Source organism: Patiria miniata, unplaced genomic scaffold (genome assembly GCF_015706575.1).
Source record: "Patiria miniata isolate m_02_andy unplaced genomic scaffold, ASM1570657v1 HiC_scaffold_1, whole genome shotgun sequence".
NCBI lineage: Eukaryota > Metazoa > Echinodermata > Asteroidea > Valvatida > Asterinidae > Patiria > Patiria miniata.
The window spans coordinates 20,265,664-20,289,363 of record NW_024037047.1 but is presented as its reverse complement, the minus strand read 5'-3'; the positions used below and the strand labels follow the sequence as shown (position 1 = coordinate 20,289,363).

Here is a 23,700-nt window from a genome sequence, read left to right as displayed (position 1 = left end):
TTTGCCAAAAGTACCCTGGGCCCATTACTAGACTCGACATTAGAATTTCCTCGGACAAACACGCACCAAAATGTGATCTACGCCATCCGAAGTAATACGTGACAAATCTCTGCATAAATAGCATTTGCAAACGGATTACTCCGTGTTTTGGCATCAGAGAAATAAATATTGTACCACAGTAAAACGATAATAGCGAGATAAAGTGCCGACTGCTCATCTGGTCGACCGATGTGAGAAAAGAGAGTTTAACGACCGCATCGCGTTGGCTTCGCTCGCGGTCATATTTGAATGCACCTCTGGTGGAATTTGTAAAGCACCACAATCTCCCTTGTGAAGCCTCTTAAAGTAGAGTTTCGACCAAACGTTATTCAAATACAGGATAAAACACACCGCAAAAGCCTCAGGAGATCTTGTTTCACCGCATGTGGTATTTGGATAGCGTCAAGCGGAAAATCGGGTAAAATCCAAGTCTGTTGACAAAGAAAAAGTGGTTTGGATGATGGCCTGATCTATTAAAAGGCCCTTTAAACCAGCTTCATCTCTTTTTCTCGATTCCTTGGGAAATAAACTTTCAAGTTGGATTTCCGATCACTAATCTTTTGAAGTTCCAGCGTACTACTTTGAGACTACAGCGACAACCGACGCAGCGAAAACAGATTAGCGAGAACTTCCGGCGAGGTGATTGTAGCACCACATTAAGACCCACGTGTCAAAAGGAATGACTTCGGCATCCCCAGACTGAGGGTGAAGGTTCTCGGACTAAACTTCCCTGTTTTTATGTTATCGATCATCAGGACTTGATTAAACGCAATTAAGGCCCCCTTTACACAGGGCTGCGACCTTTGTACCACCTATGAGCGACCAAAAAATGGCCAGGACACTCAATGGTCGCCTAAACCCAGAAAATCCTGTTTCTGTGTAACTGCTCCAGCGATCCTTGTGCCTCCCTTGAACCACCAAAACTGCAATTTTCGGGCATTCTCATGTCGAGCTATGAGCGACCTGTGCGTCCACTGAGCCAATTGCCTGCCTCCCCTGTGCTTCCCCTGTGCAACCTACGGCCATGGTGGCTCAAGGGTTGCCGTGGTCGCCGAATGGAGGCACAGTGGTCGCCACAAGTCATCGTTCAGTGCACGCTATTGGTCGGCCAAAGGAGGCAGAAACATCGCCCAGATTAAAATTCCAACAGAACGGATCTATACGTGGCGACCATTGGCCGACCATTGTGCATCCATTCTGCAACCACGGCAATGCTTGTGCCTCCCTTCTGCCTCATTCGAGACACCTTTGAGCAACCAACCTCCTCGGCGACCCTTGTGCGACTGTTTTGAACATGTTCAAAAGTTTACGGCGACCATGGCGTCCATGGCGATGTCTAAACATCCTGTGTACCACCTTTGAACGACCTAGGCAACCATTCAGCCTCCTTTGGGCCTCCAACGGCGACCTGCCTGTTTTTATGGTCGCACAAGGGAGGCCCAAAGGTCGCAGCCCTGTGTAAAGGGGGTCTAAGGAAAGAAAATTCACTTTTTGGAAAAAAAAGAAGAACATTTAAAATTCCTCCGCGTGCGTGTCAGGAACGCGCAGCAAAACAACAAGATTTAGCGCTAAACGCTAAATGGCGAAACCATACCGACTGTCATGTAATATAAGCTATATAACAAATTATTCCGAATCAGGTGACATATCGTCACCGTCACCACGAAGTGACACTAACATCAAAAATCAATATTTTACGATTTCGATTTTTTCCTGATTTGTGATTAATTACACATAATCTATCACCTCAAGAAGTTACTAAACACATAGTTAATTAGTTTTGTCAAAACATTAATTAACATTAATGAACGTTTGCAACTTAATAGGTCAAAACCGGAAAATGCGTTTTCACGAAGTGTACTATACCATTCTTTTGCATGTAAACTGCCTGCACACTACGCGTCAAAAAAACGGGTTTTGCGTTTTCACGAAGTAACACAAATGTCACGTGATACGCGCGACTCACTTCTGGCGTCATCACGAAGTAGCGCTAACCCATTAGCTAATACACATGGTTAGCGTCACTTCGTGAAAACTAGAACAGCGCGTATTCTGATTTTAGAGTTCTTACGAAGTGACCTTAAGGTTAATTAGTTGATAACTCATTGATATTATTTGTTTTCAATAAAAATCATACATCAACGTGACATTCAAGATCCCAGCTTTCAGACAATGTAAAAAAATATGAATTTTGAGGCTTATGCGATATTCGGATCACTGTTTCAAAACATCACCAACTTAAATCGCTTGTATCTCGAAACACACATTTTCCACTTCGCGGGGGTTAAGGTCACTTCGTGGTGTCGGTGACGATATTTATCGTTCACGTGATATGTTTACCGCATGCGTATTACGGTCAATGACTTTACCGTGATGCCAAAAATTACTTGCTCTCAGGATCGTCTGTGTTTGTATTGAAATGACGATTATTTTTATATTATTTCTGTACTTATTATTTTTTTTAAAACAAAATTATAGCAATATAAAACAGCCTTATCTCGTCGGCGTTTTCCAATGTCTTTACCTATTCTAATCTGCAACGACTGGCCGGTTGAGGGATCTTGCAGGGAACCAATGTCCCTCTTCATAGCTAACGCCATCTCGGCAACACGCACCGCGTGGAACTTCGTTGCAAGCGGAGCACCAGCGACGATCATGTAGGCATCACCAATAGTTTCAACCTGCAGTTACGAGAAATCAAAGGAAATATAGAGGAGCTCTTTTCAAGCACAATATCCCGCCGATTATTTCGGAAGGAAACCGATCATTCCTTGCGCCTGCACCGTAGTAACACAGCGCAACCTATAATAACCTATGGTAACATTATCATCGACAAACCACACAGTCTGGCTAGTTAGCAAATGAGCAAACTGTCTCACATATGTTTCAATGAGCAAACTTTTGGGTTCACAATATAACCCACAAACTGAACAGTGCCTTTCTGAAATGACATCACAGCAACATCGCCCTCAGTTGTCTGGAAAAGCGTGGAAAATATTTTTTAAAGAAGCACTCTTTTCAATACAATTAACCAAAAGATGTCAACTACTTTCCATACATTCAAGAGGAGTAGAAAACTAGAAAGATGCACAAAATATGTTCCAAAGAAAAATTCATTGCATGGACCCTTTAAGTTCTCGCAAGAAATTAGTCCAGCACAGGTCAATCACTCGCAACTGAAGTCCCAACTTATTCCAATGACAGGTAACAAAGGCATCCCTTTGTTATTTTTTATCGTTATTTGTGACTGGACATGTGAACTGATTGTGACTTACTTGTGATAATATTTGCAATAAACATACCTAAAACATACCTTGAAGGCCACACCTCCATCTTCACGTCATGTAGAAGAGAAGTGTGGAAGGGTTAAGGTGGCCTCATTTGGCCATTAAAAACCAAGTTACTTAAATTCTGCTTGAAGCAGAGTAGTGTGGGCACTTGGATGGCACTCTCAGGCAATTTGTTCCAGCTATCCAACTGTGGGACACTATACCAATGGATACCAATGCGAGGCAAAATAAGAACTGTGGTCGTGAATGAAATGTGAATGTACAACAAAGTTGGTGCGTGAATTCCCGAGCGTGAACTTAAGTTGACCGTGTCTTACCTTGTAGACTTCGTGGGCTTCACTGAGTTGGTCAAACTTCGTGTACATTGCATTCAGCATGGCGACAACCTGCATCGGCTCAATGCGTGAACATATATGCGTGAAGCCAACCACGTCACTGAACAGTATCGTGACGTCTTTAAATACCTGCAAGCAAAACCAATCTGAGGTGCAACTTCACGTAGATCTGCGTGAAGCCAATCACGTCATTAAACAGTATCGTGAGGTCTTTAAAAAGCCCAAAGCAAAATGATTGAGGTAAATTTCACGTAAATCTGGGAGAAGACAAACGCTCCCCTGAACAATATCGCGACGTCGTGAAAACCCGGAAGGAAAACAAACAAACAAACAAGAGCTTAACCTACATGTGTCTGTATCTCTGGCAAACTTTGCGAGTCCTTGTATGAGGTAAGGAAAATTTGTAAACATTAGGATTAAAAACTGGAATTGAAGAAAGGTTACATGACATGTAGTTATATCTGTGGCAGACTTTGCGAGTTGCAGACTTTAGCGCATGATGTAGGGAGAATTTAAAAAAAATATTTTTTTTTTTGTCTGAGAGCGAGCTTTCAGACTACCAGTGCACTGGTAGTCTGAACGCAATGACAGCTTAATGTACCTCACACGTGCTTGTCGCTGGTTCCCCTCGCCTCAGCTTATCCGCTACAGCTTTGGGGATCATCTGGTACAGCAACGAATCGGTGCGCTTCATCTCTTGGTCCAGTTTGCGCATGCTCTGCTCGAGCTGGGCGCTCTTTTGTAGCTCCTAAAAAGAAAAGAAATCAGAACGAACCAAAATTGATCTGATTTCAATGTAGCAATTAATAATTTCTGGTAGCAAGCGTAATAGCTACATCACTATGTTGACTTTGGTTCATTTTGTCTTCCTCTAGAGGGCGCTTGTAGTTGATCAACACGTCGTAAACAAATGATTTTTACATTATCCCTCGGTTACATAGGGTCGCTGTGTTTTTGCATATTCCAGGATGGTACTGCACTTCTTGAGGCTGTTTGTGATGTCATAGATCTCAAAGGATCGGAAACAACTAGCCTATCACTCAGGGTTTATTGCCGGTTCTAGTGACAGGATGATTGACTATGCCTGCCCTGCCGGTTCACGGTCGTCTACGCCATAGTGAGTTAATAACATGTAAATAATGTATGGTTGTTGTTACTTGGGTTGGTGCTTGGCTATAACAACATCGGAGTCTTATATAGCGCGCGTTCCTGCCAAATATTAGGTACTCAAGGCGATGGTAATTATGTCTATTTTTAAAGACAGGTAAATGAAATTTATGAGAAAAATATGAGACCCATTCTGTAGCACCTTTATAATGGTTTGCAAGGTGTTGCGGCGCATATTGCAGCCACCGTGCCAGAAACACTGGGGCAAACCCCCTTCTCTTAGCGATAAGTATTACTAGGTTCTTTAAACGTGCATTACACAACACACGCGACCTACGGCTTTACGACCCATCCGAAGGACGAAGCAATAATGGTAACGTGCCTTGCTCAAGAGCACAAGGACCATGTTCTTCATCATGATTCGAACCCACGTACCACGGCACACGAGTCGAAACCATTGGACCACAGCAACTCAGCTATGAAATTCTGGGTCAATGGTTCAACCGATGTACATGTTACATACCTATGTTTGAATAAGGAACTTGTGAAAATGATTTTTGTTTGACCTAGAAATTTCGGAGTAATTACAACATTGCGAAGAGCGGACTGCAAGACTGGTGTTTCGATTTCCAGCCCTTCTCAGTGGTCAGACGAGTGGTCTTTACCTGATCCAGGGCGATTTTCAGTTCAGCGGACTGCTGCGTACCAGCTAACACCAGGTCTCTGCTCGAGTCGTACATGCTGAGATCGTTGATGTACAGGCCGGTGTGGAACATGGCCTCCAGGTTCGGCATGCTGGAAAGGAGGCCAGCCAAAACTTTCGATTACCAAGCCATTGCACAAATGTTGTTCCAATTGATTAAATGCTTTTTAACTAGCTATTGTATCAAAGTAGCCGCAAAAGAAAAAGAATCAAATAATAAAAGGACATTTTAAAAGCTATTAGCCTCCCTTGCCCATTATGGACGACACATCTTTAAAGTGACAGTAGCATTACTTACAAAGGTGTTGCAAGGAAGACATAGCCCTCCCACTCCGGAACGTACTTCATCTGCCCCTTTAAACGTAGTCTCCGGGGATGTAAATTTTCCGCAATGATTTCTGTTTACCGTAAAAGAATGTGGACTCAGTTACCTAAAGTATGGTATTTTCATCGTCAGTAACAAAAGTCGTCATAAAGTGGCTGACAGAACGCGAAGCATAGGCGAGTCACATGACGTCAGAAATGTTACAAACTAATGTGTTTCTTAGGTTTTAAAGAGGAAAGAAACCAGTCTTATACAATACGAATATTCACCTAACTAATGTACAAAGTAATGACCCGATCACTGCATAGACAATCAACCTTTTTTCTACATATTAAAAAACAAATCGTAAGCAAAGACAGAATACCGCTTAAAAGAAGTAGTCAAAGTTTACATCCTGCCGTGTACAGCGTCAGCTGGGCACCAGTTTGACTGTTCACAAGTCAACCTGTTTCATTTCTTTCTAGCAAGCTCAGCTGAGTAGCAGCTTTTCAAATATTTCATCAGATTCAATACTAGAATCAATTCAAATTGACAAAGAGTACTTTGAGAACATAAAGACATAAGTGGTACCGAAAGATAACAAGTCTTAGATTTTGACAGAAGTTCTTATTAATCTCAGGCCGACTTTGACCTGCTATCTGATACTTTGTTTTCATACACACTTCAACCGTTGCAGATATTTTGGTCATTTCAGGTAACTATAGTGTCATGAAGCTATGATCTCACATAAAAATGAAGGCAATTGGTTGGCGTTTCCTACAAAAAGTTAGCTCGCTCACATTTCATACACGACTTTTTCTCGCTATATGTGTTGGATACGTTCGGCACAGCAGTACGTAGGTCGACTGTTCCGTGAAGTTTTAAATGTAAAACTTGGATGAAAAGTGCAATGACGTGATATGATGAAGCCAAATGAAAAAAAAAACGTATAAAGACCTCAGCTGGAAACCACACGAAGAGAAGTATCCATGAAAAAGGTTTCTCTTTCAACGGATATACAAAAAAAATGTGAAATATTTCGCTGACTTAAGCATTTTTTTGTTAAAGATAATCAATATTATATAATTGAAATTCGAAGTACGGGATTAATGTTTAAGAAAACCTGATCAATTTGACATAAAAATGCGGAGCACAAATTTTCAAAATGGCCTCTCTTTTACGTACAGGAAATTGTCAACATTGCCGTGCTGTTTCAATGGATCGATTTGATCTACATTTTATACCTATCTACATAGGCGCAAAGTGTTAGTTATAGAACTGGAAAGACCGGGCATTCACAAGTCAGCAAAAAGCAAATGTATTCTTTCCTTGTACATGCAAAAGGTGGAATCATCCCACTAAATCTTAAAGGAAGAGGAACATTCGTTCAAATAATATGCAAATTCGAATACATAACTAACTTTGCTATATACCAAATACGAAAAACGACTTGTCTACGCCTCTGCTCAATTTTGTGCTGTTCAGATGATCTTTGAAAGTATATCATTATCGTTTCCGCAGACTTTCAACATCCTTTGAAAACATTTGGTTTATATAAAAGCTTTAGGCGTTAATTAATGGTGCCAAAAATGCCGTCAGTTTGTATAGCGTGATTCGATGAAGTCACATATTTGTATTATGACAAACAAAAAAATATGCACACTGACATAATATATGTTTTAAAAAGAAGAGTGGCTCCCTGCTTTAATAGCTCTGTGATACCATTCTAACTACACCGTCTGGCGTCTGCGGCGCCAGACTAGATGACGTCCAACGACTGTTTGGCGTTTACCAAACATGTATCCTCGGCTTCATCTGCATTACTGGATTCACTTAAATTCAGTTCAAACCACATGTAAATACACCGAACAGTGGCCTTTTATGACAGGATTTTATGCGGCAATAACAGAAAATGACCAAACTTTATGGACTAAAGTCGTGGTTTAGAAAATGACCTTCGTGAGGTGCATGTTTGTTGGCCAACTGCTATAGAATCGCATGTATTGCAGGAAATTGGCCGGATGTCAATGTTCTCTTTTGGTTTTAAGACATTCTTGATTAATGTGATTATAAGCAACGTTTCGTAGTGTTTCGGAAGAAATCTTTCAGAAAAGTACAATACCAATCCAAGTCGTTTTAAGGCAACGTGGCCTATAAAGGACATCACTCCAAATGATTGGAATGTTAGAAGGCCACCATAAATGAAACTGAGACAGGACAAACAGCAGGTCTCCAATGCCTGGTGTGAATTTGTTGCCTACAGTTAAAATATATACACGACCAGTGGGTAATACTGGTTCAAATAGGTGCCGATTGATAATCGAGCGCTAGAGGTATATGCCTTATTACCTCTGCCAAGGAGGTTATGTTTTCATCGGTTGGTTGGTTGGTTTGTCTGTTAACAAGATGACTCAAAAGGTAATGGACGGATTTGAATGATTTTTTTTGGGGGGGGGGTTGATCCTTGGTACAAGTAAAAAATCGATTAGATTCTGGAAGTGATCCAGATCTGGATCTGGATCCAGTTTTTGTTTTAAAGATTCGTCACCATTTATGCAAGTATTTCTTTTGGGTGTACTGAATATGGCGGGAAATTGTTCAGCCTTGGCGGAGGTTTGCGCTCTCTGAGTGCTTTCTAGTAACTTCTGGCGTCGGGTAAATTTACGTAAGACGGCGATAAAGAATGAAAGGAAATAGTGAATGACAGAACAGACACGAAAACACATGACTGAAGAGAAGAAACATTGGAAATTGAAGTACATCAAACGGAGACGAACCACGAAAATGTCCTACAGGCCTACGAGTTACGCGAACAACTACCGGAAAGCATGTTTGACGAAGAGAAAAGTTTTACAACTGAAACCTCATTTTTTGATTGTTTACCTCGTGGGGTACATCACTCATGTACCACGGGGTGTACCTTAACATGATACATGGTTGTTTGTGGCACATCACGTGCTCGGTTCTCGACCAATAAATCATCACGATCTATTACTGAGGTATAACACTATCAGTTGGTGATACGTTATCTGTTGGTTACTCCATTATCAGTTGTAACACCGTGCGAATAACACAATACCGTACGTCTTTCTTGGGCCCTCGTACTAAACTCTGCAGCGACATCTGCAAATTCTTTGCGCAGTTGCTGCTAAAACTAGACGCGAGACTGGCTGTTAATATGTAGCGATTGCTAGTAAACAACACACTGAGAACACATAAACAGTTACACAGAAACATAAAAAAAGACAGAGACGAACATAAAGTCTAAAATTTGAGGGCAAAAGTGAGGATACACGAAACTTGTTCAACCCAATCCTGTTCAAAGCAGAGAGTATAAACATGCAAGAGAACTGCCACACTGTTGGTAAAAAGATTCCAACGACCCAGTTACACTTTACAGGCAAGTGATTTTGTTCCGTGATGTATATGCGTATCAGGGTGAACAGGGTGAAAAAGCCGCTTAAATAAAAATATTTATGTGAAGCCTTAGAGCTTTGCTTTTCCTGTGTATTTTCTTCATTGTTAACACATAGTGCTCAATACTGTATTTAAAGCACCACATCTCCTTCTTTGTGAAAAACAAAAAACTAATTAACTTCTGTCTCTAGAGGGCTTACCATTGCCATCCTCGTCGGACATGGAGTACCTCGAATCTGACCAGAAAACAACATCATAACATTACAATCATTCATTACAATCGCATCCTGAAAAGATTGACTGGTATACGACTGTTTTATGTTCACTCCAATGGCACAGGAAACAGGCAAGTGGTAAAATATATCGCACTTTCCGCCCCCCAAAAATTCCCTGATCATGTAAAAGAAGTAGTTATTATACAGAAACAAACCCCAAAACAAACAAATTAAAAGAACACTCATGCTTTCTTTTATTTGCAGTTCATTAAAGTGCATGCTGTAGCGATCTGGATGAAGCTTACCCATAACCTTTTTTATTAATAAAAACAAAAAGAGGGCAGAGCATTTAGGAACAGAAAAGTAGGAATGGAAAGAGAAACATTTGCATGCAGTTGTTGGGCATAAAATTGCAAATGCAATCACGTCAGATGATGTTTATTTTGTGGCAACAGCGCCATTTTGTAAGACCAAAGCCGATTACTGTTACCTTTACTTCAAAACAGCAGAGCTGCTACAAGTCAATCACAAGTCATCACAAGTCAAACACAAGTCAATGACAAGTCGCAAGTCGAGCGACAAAGCCGTGAAATGAACTGTGGTAAAGACATTCCTTTGTTACTTATGACATGACATGACTTACGATTTGACTAATGACCGCCTTGAATACAACTCTGTAGTTAAGACACATAACACCGCTCGTTAGTTCATAAATCCACCTTTTGTCATGGTTGCCGTTCATGAGTCCCAAACCAGGCCGAAATATATAAGGATCATCATCAGCAATTACCATGTCAAATGGTATGCGTCATTAGTTTGGTTGTACTTTTAGAAATACAGGGTGAGTAAAAAAATCCGAACCCAAATGTCGGGACCACTGTTTTAGTGAAGTACTGCGTGTAGCACTTTCAAAATATAGGATATATAAGCCCAATTGATAGGCTTGCTTTTAGTACAAGAATCATTCAAATCACTCACGTAATGTTAAAGTTACGGAATTTTAAACACAACCACCGTTTTAAAGTTTTGTCCACGGATCACACAAAAGGTGTGCGTTCTTTCAGCAGAACGAAAACGATTCACACACATCCCTCTGTGATTTATTTTCGTTTTGCTGAAAGAACATTTTTGTGATCAGTGGACAGAACTTTAAAACGGTGGTTGTACTTAAAAATCCGCAACTTGAAAAGTACATGAGTGATTTTAATGATTCTTGTAGTAAAAGAAAGCGTATGAATTGAGATTTTATATCATAGATTTGGGAAGTGCTACATTAAGAACTTCACTAAAACAATGTTCCCGACATTTGGGTTTCGTTTTTTTTTTACTCACCCTGTACATTAAGATTGGGAATGGTTACGGACATTGCTAATTTGAATTGGACAGAAAGTTGTCAAATTGATGCTCGCACAGAAAACTGAAGAGGAAAAAAACCTTCTACCAATATGTCAGAGTACAGAAGACAAAGCGATGATATGTTTTATTCCCAATCTGTACACAAAGGATGCTTTCTTAGCAGTTAAACCAATAAATAATCTGTTGTGAATAACAATGAATCAAAATTGTTTGGAGAACTCTTCTCGTGCTGTATCAGAAGCTTGTTTCTACTGCAGTCACCTATGGAATCTTGTAGGCATAGTTACGATAGCACCATTTATGGTCAAACTCAAATAACCATGGAATATAAAAGGTATGAATTATCATGGTATGATTACTATATGTAACTGTAAATTAAGACAAAAGGGTTGCTTAAGAGCATGATGACATTTTGCCTAACGAAAGATGTTTTGTATTTATTAACCTGTATGATAAATGCAAACAATATGGTGTTCCATAAACACAATGGCAGATGCAGCTTAATCCAAACACCGCGTGATGCAAATGTACACCGTAGTTTTTGCAACTTGATTGAAGTTTGAGTTTTACGAGTCCCCGAAAGAACCTATAGAGACATGCACACTCCTTCCTACACGGAATTATATATGATTTTTAAAACGGCTAACCATACGCCGCTGGTGCACACTTGATTTCACTGGTAACATTTGTAACACCAATGTATCACGTTCACACCAATCGTGTATTATCAACATCATTGGTTGTGCATAAAGGCACATAAAAGTCAAAAACACAGCATCATCGGACCATTTTACGGCAGCAAAACAGTAAACACTTCCTCAGGCAATAAATTTCATTCGCATGAAGACAGAACCTTTCAAGAAGGTCTAAAGAATTGGCAAACATACTAAAAACAGGCGTTTAGTAGAATGGTCATGCGGTGCAGAATGATTTAACTAAAGCTAGATACTACTGCAAAAAGAGGCCATTTATGAAAATTAAGTGCCGTGCAAGTTTTAAAGAAAAAACGTATTTTTTTTGTGACCAGGGGTCACTCGACATCCCTCCAATGTCAGTTTTGAAAAAAAAAAGAAAACCACGGTTTACACTTACAGTATGAACGAATAACCAAAACAAAATTTGGCTGATTATTCGTTGAAGTGCGGAACGAAGGTGACTTTTTTGTGTGCGCATGCCCATGTAGCAATCTGACCTGCCAGCTTTCTGTTTATGATTGGCTGGCAGTTTTGTTACCTGTTTTGTTATACTGTTTTCCTGGCACCTTTCCCTCGGGCACTTTGGCAATGGGCACTCCTCGATTGACTAACTTATTCTTTACTTCACGACGTCAAGTGAGCATTTAGCGAGAGAAAAAGTAGTGCAGTTATCAACCCTTTATTGACATTTACTTTAATTACATAATAATTATAATCATAATCATAATAATAATGGAGTCTTATATAGCGCACGTATCTACCAACAATCAGGTACTCAAGGCGCTGGAGATTATGTCGATTATTAAAGAAAGGTAAATAAAGTTGATGAGAAATATGAGACCCATTATGTAGCACCTTTATAATGGTTTGCAAGGTGCTGCGGCGCATATTGCAGCCACTGCCAGAAACACCGGGGCAAACCCCTTCTCTTAGCGATAAGTGTTACTGGGGTCTTTAACGTGCATTACACAACACACGGGACCTACGGCTTTACGTCCCATCCGAAGGACGAAGCAATAATGGTGAAGTGCCTTGCTCAAGAGCACAAGCACCATGTTCCCCGTCAGGATTCGAACCCATGTACCACGGCACACGAGTCGAACACCGTAACCGCTGGACCATAGCACCCCATGATAAGTGATAAAAAATACTTTAATGAGAAAACAATCGAGACTGGTTCTAAATGTGTTTCCATCTAAACATATTATCTGCAAACCTCCGAGTCGTTCCTACTTAAAAGATCTACAAATTGAGAAAGCATTTTATTAATTAGAGAATTATTTTAATCTTGCTATGCTTTCCTTCACAAAAGTTACATCAAACAGCATGATCACAGTTTACTTATTCCTCTTACAGAATTTATATGTCCAAAACGGTTGCTATGAATTTCTGTAGTGAGTGGAGTATTAGCCAAGGGAACGGGTTAGTATTTTAGTGTTCCTTTAGAATTACCCAGTGGCAGAACTAACAGATTATAAAAACTAAAGATTCGAAAAAAGCAGCTGCTAGCAGCGAAATAAGCAAAGCGCGTGCTTGCATTGAAATGACTGCAACATGTTTCCTTAATTTCACTGTTGAGTAAAGAAATTTTGTGTTTAGAAAGTATTGTGGTTTTCAGATGAATACTCAGATTTGCACAATAGATAGTCTTGGTACAAAACTGGTTTTGGATTTTATTCCCCGTATACAACCGGTCCGTGACAAGCGAGGTTGCTATCAAAAACCACTCTTTTGCCAATGTTGGCAGCACTACCAAGAAATTCTGAGTATACCTCACGCGCGAAGTATTCAAGCTAAAGCACTCGCGTGAGATGTGCTCGGAATTTCCAGGGTAGCGCTGCCAATATTGCCAAGACTGGTTTTCATTCGTGTTGTTGATAAAGACCTCACCCGCCGCGGAAACTTAACCGCGTTTGTCACGGGACTGGTTGCAAAATAGGGGAATAGAAATACAGTCTTGGACTGAGACTACAAAACAGACGTCTTTAGTAAACGCAGTGTCGAGTAGGACTTGGCCTGCGTTGTTAGTTAGACGTGCAAAGTGTTGAGTCACACGGTGTAGTTTTCTAAAACACCCAGTCGAAACCAACACCTGAATGCTCATCTACTGATTTTCGCTTTCTTTACTTGGTGTCTTCCGCGCCTCGAACGCTTAGGTTTTTCCCTTCAAATTTAAGCATGACGATTAGTAAAGCCACTGGCGATAGCAAGCCATTTCAATGTTTTTTTAAAGCCAGACTTTACACCAGTTAATTGCAAAATTAATGGACGCCCAAGATTGGAGATTTACAAAGAGCAATGCACGATACAATGTTCGCAGTCAAAATGAAGTAAGGCTGATAACTGATGATGTGAATATTAGTGGTAAAAACAGCACACCGAAAGGCAGTTTTAAAGTTAATTGTCCTTGGAAATAACATGATTACGAACTTATACAGTTATATTGAACAATGTAAGACTTCCTTTCGGTTAGGTTGTGTGAATCTTAACCCGGAGAGCGTTTGGGACAAGATGAAAATCAGACACAATGGTCGCCGAAATAGGATGTTCATGTCATAGCTCAACATTGCCGTTTTGGCGCCCATGGAACAGGGGTGAAGGGGTCGGCTGGAGTAGTTATTGGGCGACGCACAAACACAAACTACAAATTGCGGGTTTGTGGTAAAGGGGCCACTACCACTTGACACTTGATGGCGCTAAAACTAGCAAATTATGCATAAACTACGCCTTAAGCTATACACTGGTTCACGAAAGTTCACGTGCGCTTGCTAATACGTCTCTACTCGACAACCTTTGATAGGTACAATAAAATGCTGCCACCAAGAGTTCGATCAACGGTCAGTTGTGACGTCACCAGTATAGCTTAATTGGTCGAGATATCTTATATAGCCAATCCACAGCTTGACACTGAAGGGACACAGTGCTTTCCTTTGGTAACTCTGTGCTGTAAAACCAACATTTTTGTAATTGTGTAAAAGTCACCAAAAAGGTCAAGGATTAAAAGGTTTTCGCGTCAATAAATTGTTTGTTTTGAAAAACAATTAGACTTACTTCCAGTCACAGAGACCACACTTAAATCTTAACATTTTGTTTCTGTGAAGGCTGTGATGCCACAAACAAGACTAGTTATTATCACCTCGTCGTAACAGTTTACGTCAAGGCGTTGCTTTTAACTGTTCCGCCTTCACATCCAAATTGAACTTGCAAAATGCACATAATGTTCCTCACAAACTCCTGATCAATGTCCCTTACACTTGGTACAGATAGTTTTTGTTTTAAGATTTGAAACACACTTAGACAAGGCAATGATAAAGAAATCTGTAAACACTGTGTCCCTTTAGAAACATATTTTTCTTTTCAAAATTATCTCTTTTTTTGGTACAAACTAAAAGGTCTACTTCGCTCAAAAAAAGCTCCAGTGCATTTCTTTTTCTTGTGGAGCACGCCGTAGGCTACCCAACCAATTTTCCCTCACCTTTATACTCTTCGTCGTCCTCGGGGACGTCAGCCATTAACGGTGCAACCTCGTTCTGATTCTCAGGCTCCGGTACCACGCAGGGCACGTTGGTAGACATGCTTCTTATCACCATGTTCACCGTGATAACCTCGAATACAACGTTCTCATGCGCCCGTATCTAAAAACCAAGAAAAAAACAAACCCTATTTTTTTTTAAGGACAAACATGGGTTTTAATCATGAATTGTATTACAAGCAGCCGACGGCTGTTTGGTGCTGAACAAGGGGCTGAACTCTTGATGACCTCTACAAAGATCCCTTCACGAAACAGACACACCCGGAATAAATAATGCCACTGGCTTTGGTATCTAGTACATTCATCCTCAATCTTTAGCACCTGTACTACACTGTATAACTTTGTATTTACTCACTGGAGAACCCATAAAATCATCGAGTGCTTGGGTGGTTCTAGACGGTACAGGAGCTAACTAATTGGTTAATAATTTAAGAAGTACATGGATCCGGTGTCCATGTACAACGAGATGCATTTTAGGTTTGGGTCATGGGTCTTGGAATTTACAGGCCCAATTACGCCAATGTTTAGATCTATAGAGCTCGTAATGTCCGACGTCCATGAACCATTTTCGGCAACATTATCAGCCGGTGACCGGTCAAGACCTATTGCAGGTCACAAAGTGGTATGTGTTCGCGTTCAGCCCAAGGAGGCAACGAAATTAATCATTATAGTGCATACATGTTTTGTTGATACATGGTATGTTGCATCTGGAATGCACTGGTCTTGGCTAAGGCCCCCCCCAAAAGTCTCCGGTTTCTGGTATGGAGCTTGCCCAAAAAGTGGTGCGGCGACGCGGTTTTTTTTTTTTTACCTGATTTTTTTGCTTCAAATGTCGGCTGATGACTGCAAATGGTGCCCGACTAAACTTAGTGCAAATATATGGGAGTCCAGAGAGGCCACATAAAGCTTATTCTCGACCATAACGCAATCTAAAAACACGTTAAAATTGTGCAGCAGCAGGATTCCAGTCAAACCAGTGAGTTTGGCGGTTTTTGAGACATCATCTTTCATTGAAAAAAAAACTTTTTCATTTTGCCGACGCGCATGGCTACGGCGACGCGCGCGCATACCAGAAACCGGAGACTTTTTTTTTTGGCCTAAAGGCTGATTTAGGTTATGTTGTTCCAACGCAGCTGAATCAATGTACAGTATGTCCCCATTTCCTTGCCTTTTAATGAGGTTCTGTGCTGTGTTATGTAGCTGTGTATAGGCTAGGTAAAATCCTGCAAGTTGTGAAAAGGGCTGCGGTTGGGATTGGAATCATTTGCCTGGTTATCAGTCGTGGCCAGATCCCCGTTTAATGTCCAAGGGCAAAATAATGATTCCAATCCCAAACCAAGTCAGCCTTTTTCTCAAAACATGCAAGATTTTACACAGCTTACATAACACAGCACTGAAATTGATTAGGGGAAGGAACTTGGTCACAGTGTCCAAAATGTTGTTGTGATCAATTGACCATTGTGCAGTGATAATTTAATGAAACTCATAGGGGTTTAGACCAAGGATAAGGAGTATCTGCACAATCAAACATTTTCAAAGTTGACTTCATAGTTTTGTAGTTATTTCTAAAATAAATTAGACGGACATTTTTGGGGGACATACTGTTCATGTATATCATCTTGTTGATTGTGCCTGCACCCGTGCGCGCAGGCGGCTTGGCTAAACTTGCTTGGACGGGCCTCCCTGGCCAAGACTAGGAATGCACGTGCATTGGTCATGGCAGTATTGAAACTACCCACAACGCCCTGCGTTTCCTTACCGGATAGCGGCTATAAGAGGGTCCTTGAATGAGACAGGAAGTGCGACCGAATCCCCTTAAGGACAACTAATCTAATGTCATAGAGACATGATCGCGTGAGGCTTCTCTCTCATGGCGCAAGACGGATTATTAATAAACGGCGCGTCTGGATTTTACCAGAAACGGGAAGGGACTCATCTTTGTGACTGATGAAGTAAAGAGGACTTTGTGACTGATGAAGGTGAAGAGTACCACTCGACTGGAGTGGGCCTTGGTGAACAACCAGAGTGATTCCCGGAGATTAAAATCCGGTTCCAAGCTTTTGGGAGATAGCTTCTTTCACCACCGAGAGAGGCATGTTGACCGGTCAAACATGAAAGCACTACAACTTCAAGCTCACTGTTCTGAGAAGTTCTATTTATTTAAGGGCGTTTGTGTAATTAACTTTTTCATTACTTCAACCTTTCGGTTTCGTGCGTATGATGAGGTGATTGACTCGACTGAATTTCCCGGTGAATTCCCTCGTTGTTACATTAGGATGCAATTAACCGGGGAATATTACATTTCTAAGTGCTTTAACTGAGTTTTAAGCTGGAATAAGTGGAATATTAAATTTCTACCTCGCGTGTCATTTTCATAAAAATAAATATTCCCTCCCTTTTGTGGCGTAGTTGATCAGGGTAAGTGACCCAGAATCAGATTGATGGGGTTCGAATACATCCGCTGAGCATATGCTGTGTCCTTGGGCAAGCCACCTTTCCCCCACTTGATTCTCTCCACACGGGATTGTGCAAATGGGTACCGGTATTAGCTGGGGAGTAACCTGCAACAGATTTGCATTCCAGGGATGAGAACATTTCCGATCGTTTCATTCAGGAAACTGGAAAAAAGCTTGGCAACTTTACTTTATTAACTTTAGTTAGTGCTACACAATGTAACGACATCCGTACACAAAGTTAAGTTTTAATCTCTTTGCACAATATCCGCCTATTTGCGTACCCATCAATTTGTTTTCCAAGAATTTTAAAATGCAATGTTTTGTTGCGATCATTTACTTTAAAGTATAATGATTACTGTAAATCGAATCGTTGTCATCGCCACCACAGTATATCCAGCCACTAATGAAGTTAATTCGCTTTTTTTGAACTGGACTTGACAATTCATGCATACCCACATCTTATCAGCTGTACGCAAATGTAAGCATGCGCACCACTGTTTTCATGACAGGTAAGTCTGCCGCCAACACGAGGTCGACAAGACGCAAATTCGCAATCACAGTTGAACACTGCAGTCATACATGTAGGATGACCAGACCCCAGACATAATGACGTCACGCTTTGTTTACATGTGCGATTTCCTATGGGGAAACAGGTGTACTGGCTGCCATAGGAAAGCGCACATGTAAACAAAACGTGAAGTCATTACGTCTAAGGGCCCTGTCACACTTCTGCGTATCCTAATTCCTTATGAGTTGCGCATTGACAAATTTTTTCATACGCAGTCGTACGCACAATACGCACCTCATATGCATCTCTATCGTTTTGTGTAGGTTTTATGTACGCAGATATACGCATGGTACGGCCCAGTACGCAGGATAGTTTTGGGCATGCACAAAACTACGCTGCGTACGCTGTTACGCAGGTCATAAGTTATAAATACGCAGCGCATCGGTCCCGCATCGGTCGAGTGCGTTACGAGTATGCTATGTGTTCGTGACGCACCCCGTCAGCATAATGAGCCGCCTGTATTGGACGTATACATAGCGTACTTGCAGCGCAGATGCAACGGCGAGCGGCGGAAATGCGGCGGGAATACGCTCAGAAGTGCGTCAAGCATGCGGTCGGCATAAGTCGGGTGCGTCCGGAATAAGCTCGGCTTGCGCACTGCATACTGACCTATTCGCAGCCCGAAAAATAATGTTGTGTACTGCATACGCAACTCATACGCATCTCATACGCAATGCATGCGCTGAATTCGTTACTTGTACGCTAGATGTGCGTCGCACATAAGTCAAAGTGATCAAAACATTTCGACGTTAATTGAGCGTACGGCTGCGTATTGAAAATTTTTGATAAGGAACTCATAAGGAATTAGGATACGCAAAGGTGTGACAGGGGCTTTAGGTCTGTTGATTGGTATTCATACGAACAAATGTCACACCTTCCAATTGAAGAAAATGATATTTTGAACCCAAGTAAATCAGAATTCACAAATACCTGAGACAGTATACTCAATCCTATTGGTCGACAGCCCGTCAAATGGGTGATTTTAAACCGCCGGTAAAACAACGCTGCGTTCTGCGCCACAGCGTCATGTACGCACCAAGCGCGCTATTTTCCATATAAGGAAATTGTTTTAGCACTACGCGTGCGAGGCACATACCATAAACATGGCCAGAGGGGTGTTTCAGAAAACATGAAGTAAAACTGTTAAACAAAATTTTCTGTAATTGTGAATTTCTGGCTTGTTTTGACTTGAAAGATGTTTTGACTTGAAAGAAGTTGACCGAAATATGTTCATGAATGGGAACAAATAATGTGCTTGGCCGGTAGTACGTTTAAAACCGTCTAGACGGAAAATGTCCCTCGCCTTCGCCTCGGGCCATTATCCTCGTCCATGCCCCTATCTGGTTTGCCAAGCACATATTTATTCCCTTAATTTAATACGTAAATGGGAAATGCATTGAGAGTATACAACAGTCACTGGCCGAGCTCGGACCGCGGTTGATTTAACACTAAAATTAACATTTTTCGACCCTTTACCGGGGTCTGAAGATGCTCCTATAGCAATAACATTCAACAAGGAAGATCGAATCACACTAGGTTTGTAATTAGTATCAACGACCTCTTCCTTGGAGCGCCTCAAAATTGCTTTTTTTCCAGAGTGGCTCTTCACAGGTTGTAATTGATGACCGGGTGATTAAACAAGATGGTTCTCGAACCATGCGTCTCGCCTGCTTTCGTGATTATCTTTAAAGAGTGACTTATCAATGTGAAGGTTGCCATGTTGCATGTACGACCCAAGTTTGGTTCCAATTGGACTTCAACTTTTCAAATGAGACCAATTTTACATTTTCAGCCAATTTCACAAATTGACCTCAGATGACCTTTGACCTCGGTATGTGACTTCTGACATCATTATCATATGAAGGTTGGCATGTTGCATCTGTGACACCAGTTTGGTACACTTGGACTTTAACTTTTGAAATGAGAGCAATTGTACATGTTCAGCCTCTTTTACAACTTGACATCAAATGAACCTGGTATGTGACCTTTGACATCATTATCATATAATGATTCCCATGTTGCATCTATGATTCAAGTTTGGATCCAATTGGACTTTAACTTTTGAAAAGAGATCACTACACGAAACGTTAACCAAAATACCACAATAATACTGGAATTTGTATTCTTGTGGAGACATTCCTTTGTTGCAGTGCAGTTTAAAAATGCTCTTACTTTAACCAGAATTAATATCCTTGTCTGAAATTTGGACTTAATATCCCTTTTCTAAAACTCTTCCATTTGCAACCGATCAACATAGCTTGGAAATTCCTAGTTTATGAGTAAAATCCATATATTTATTTCGTGATAACCTTGTGGAGACGTATTCATCTATAGAAATGTCCCTGTGAAGACGGATATAATCTTTTGTTTCCTATTGTACACACGTCTCCAGAGGGTACGGTGTATCAGATCATACATACATACATGTATACATACACGTCCTTCGCAATTCAGCATACCAGCTGCGAGTAAGGATGATTAGCCTCCCAAATTATTATTATTATCTTTATTATTATTATACATACATGTATACATACATGTACATACGTACAGACATAGTGATTGCATAGTCTCTTTCCTGAACTTCGTTCGGGCGACACAAAATCTCAGCCAAAGGATTCAATAACGCACGCCAAGCGAAGAAACAAGAGAAAAAAACAAAACACAACAACAGATAAGTAGCAAAACAAGATTCAAAGTTGACCTGGAAATGGATATAGGCGAAAACGTAGATGGGAGATAGCGACACATGTACAATCATACACGTGAACAGATCTCCCGAGGCCCCGTATCAAATGCAAAGATTAGAAAGTTGCATTGTGTTTTGTTTCTACCCAAAGCAAGTAGTGAAAACGGGAAGATGCATGGGTCAGGCCACCAAAGGCGCTGTCGCGGGTTAGCTGAAGACCCATTTGGTTAAAAAAAGAAGACAGATTGTCTTTCTTTTTTTAGGAAAGTTGGAAGTTCCAGAATGGTTGTATTCTTTATTGACAGCCATTAAGGGATCCATCGATGTTACATTCGCATAGTTTGCATAAAACCAACGCTGAATATGCAGAAGAAAATCTGGCACGTTCGATATATCTTTCAGTTGTTACTTTCTTGGTATGCAATGTCCAAAACGTACAATAAAAGCACAAGCGAACCAGAAAGGCGGGAACTTTCCATTTTAGCCTCGTCCTCGAAACCTTACTTTCAATGTACATTCGCTCTCGTGTTTAGTCTATATAAAACGCCCATGTCAGTTCGCGCAGGAAGTCAATAAAATGCCGACTAAAGCTCAGTGACAGTATCAATTGGGTGAAGATGAAGACTTCTGAAGATCTGTCTCAGGTTCAGTACATGGCTGGTCAATGACCCTTCTGACCACTGCTCTTCAACGATAAAACATTGTTCCTTTTCTGATTTTTTTTATATCTAAGAATATCAGAACGACCGGGAAACCATTCCACTCTAATCATCTCTCAGCCTCCGGTGCTTGCAATTTAGCGAGGCGTATTCATGATGGGAAGCACTTTTCTGTCGTTGTTTGTCCCCCGGTAAAACACCGCCGGGGACGGGTTACTGGGATGGTGATAGATAGGAGGGCAAACACGGTGGTGCCTCCCTGCTGTCTGGTCAAGATGCTAGTACCGGAGTACCGGACACACGGGAGTGGGGGCAAAGGGGTGATTTCACGGCATAGCCTCGAGACTTGACCTGACTTGACAGCTTCGGTCAAAAAAGAAATTGTAATGAAAAATAAATGCATTGCTTCAAAGTCGAAACTCAGATTTTGTTACAGAGCTGTTTTTATCTGATTAATTATTTGTGGTTTTTGTTTGTTTGTTGAGATTCATGGCATATAGTACGGCAGATAGGTGATGGGATTGTGCCCTTGATGATACAAGCATGGAATTTGGCACACAGTCAGAGTGTGCCATGAGAAAGATATTTGGCTATAGGGCCATCGCAGATTTGTCCTTGGTAGACAATTAGGTAGAATAACAAGCAATGGCAGCCATTTTGAAAATTTAGAAAATTGCTTGTAATTCTACCTATACTTTTTCAAAGGACAAATCTGCGACGGCCCTATAACCAAATATCTTTCTCATGGCATACTCTGACTGTGTGCCAAATGCCGTGCTTGTATCATTAAAGGCACAATTCTCCTTAATATTTCCCCTATCTGCCCCACTTATAGCCCCAGGACATGACTGGAGACCCCGGGTCAAATATTCTTATGGACACGATAGGGCCAGATAAAAAATACAATGGTGTGAAAATGTAAAAAGAGTTGAGTTTATACCTTTTCAACTTTCTCTTAGTTTGAGAAATTATTCCCACATGGTGTTTCCGCAAACCTTTCATTCATTAGTATCTCCACCTTGCATAGCAAGGTGGAGATACTTACGAGTCAAAGATAGCACTCTGATTCTTGTGCAACGAAATGTATTTCATTTGTTTTTGGTGGGTCAAAAGAGTTCCTTAAAAGTGCTCGGGCATTGAAGTTCAGACGCCCAAAAAGCCTTTGATTGAAGAAATAAATGTCTATTGTGAGTCTGGCACAGTTCAAAATCGATGCAAATAATATAACTCGCACAAACTGAAAGAGTTGTGATTCGATTTGAGAAATGTTCTCCGGTATGTACACAAGTTTATGGGCATCGGTTGGCGAAATCTAAAATCTGCAAATTCATATATACGACCACAAGGAAGATTTATATATAGTTCGCACATACTTTGGAGCATCACATTCAAAAGTTATGTAAAACAATTGTACAGTCCAAACATTGTATGCTTTTGACTGGATGCAGGTGCCGTTAACGACGCAATTTTCACCATTTGTTAAATGAGCTTATACCAATCTAAAAGATAAAGATTGTACACAATTAACATTGAATTAAAACAAAGTGAAAATAATACCAAGGATTTTGTGCGCACGTCCGTTTGTATATACCCCCCCCCAAAAAAAATTAATAATAGCGTCATTATACGGCTCCCACACTCGCCGAAAAGGCCTACTGAGCACGAGGTATAGTCTCTGGTATATATGACCTGAAGCTTTGCATGGCGGATGACATAAAATAGACAAAATTACGGGTAACACCATGTGGAAAGAAATCTCTTCTTGGAAGAAGTGTGGTCTGAAAAGAACCGGTTGGTTGAGTGTAGAACTCGACGTTTCGGACAGTGTGTGCTCTGCCATCCTCCTGAAGACGGACAGAGCACACTGTTCGAAACGTCGAGTTCTACACTCAACCAACCGGTTCTTTTCAGAACCACACTTCTTCAAAGAAGAGATTCCTTTTGTCTATTTTATAGTTTCTTGGTTGTTTTTTTGGGGTCAAAAAGAACATGTCCTGAGTTGAATGTGCGCTCGCGCAGTTGAAATACTCATTTACCCTTTAGCGGAGCAGTATTATTTTCTATACTTACATTGTCCCACGTGAAGGTCAGCAACGGCCGCTTGAGTTCGAAGACGTCCGTGAGAGTTTTGTCAACCAGATTGGGCATTACTGCATGCAGACTCTTGCCTGTTGACGAAACAGAATCAAGAATCTTGTTAAAAAATATAGGAAAGTTGAAGTGGTACCCCCTATCTTATGAAGAGACATCAGGGCCTCGCCCTTTTGAAAACATTTGGTCGTTAAAAGAGCTATTTTAACATGCATGTGCTTTCCACTTGGGGTTTAAAAAGACA

General features: G+C 40.9%; 1 protein-coding gene across 1 annotated transcript in view; it reads right to left on the bottom strand.

Moving 5' to 3' along the window:
* The window catches only part of LOC119725105 (soluble guanylate cyclase 88E-like), a 29,528-nt gene extending 6,000 nt beyond the window's left edge, over positions 1-23,528 (bottom strand). Inside the window, exons 1-7 of the mRNA XM_038196468.1 lie at positions 23,436-23,528; positions 14,937-15,096; positions 5,773-5,872; positions 5,437-5,566; positions 4,266-4,412; positions 3,647-3,793; positions 2,564-2,720 (exon numbers count right to left, since the gene is read on the bottom strand). Of these exons, the coding sequence (XP_038052396.1) occupies positions 2,564-2,720; positions 3,647-3,793; positions 4,266-4,412; positions 5,437-5,566; positions 5,773-5,872; positions 14,937-15,096; positions 23,436-23,513 (919 nt within the window). The 5' untranslated portion in view covers positions 23,514-23,528. The remainder of the gene's footprint in view (positions 1-2,563; positions 2,721-3,646; positions 3,794-4,265; positions 4,413-5,436; positions 5,567-5,772; positions 5,873-14,936; positions 15,097-23,435) is intronic.
* Between the last annotated feature and the right edge of the window lie 172 nt (positions 23,529-23,700).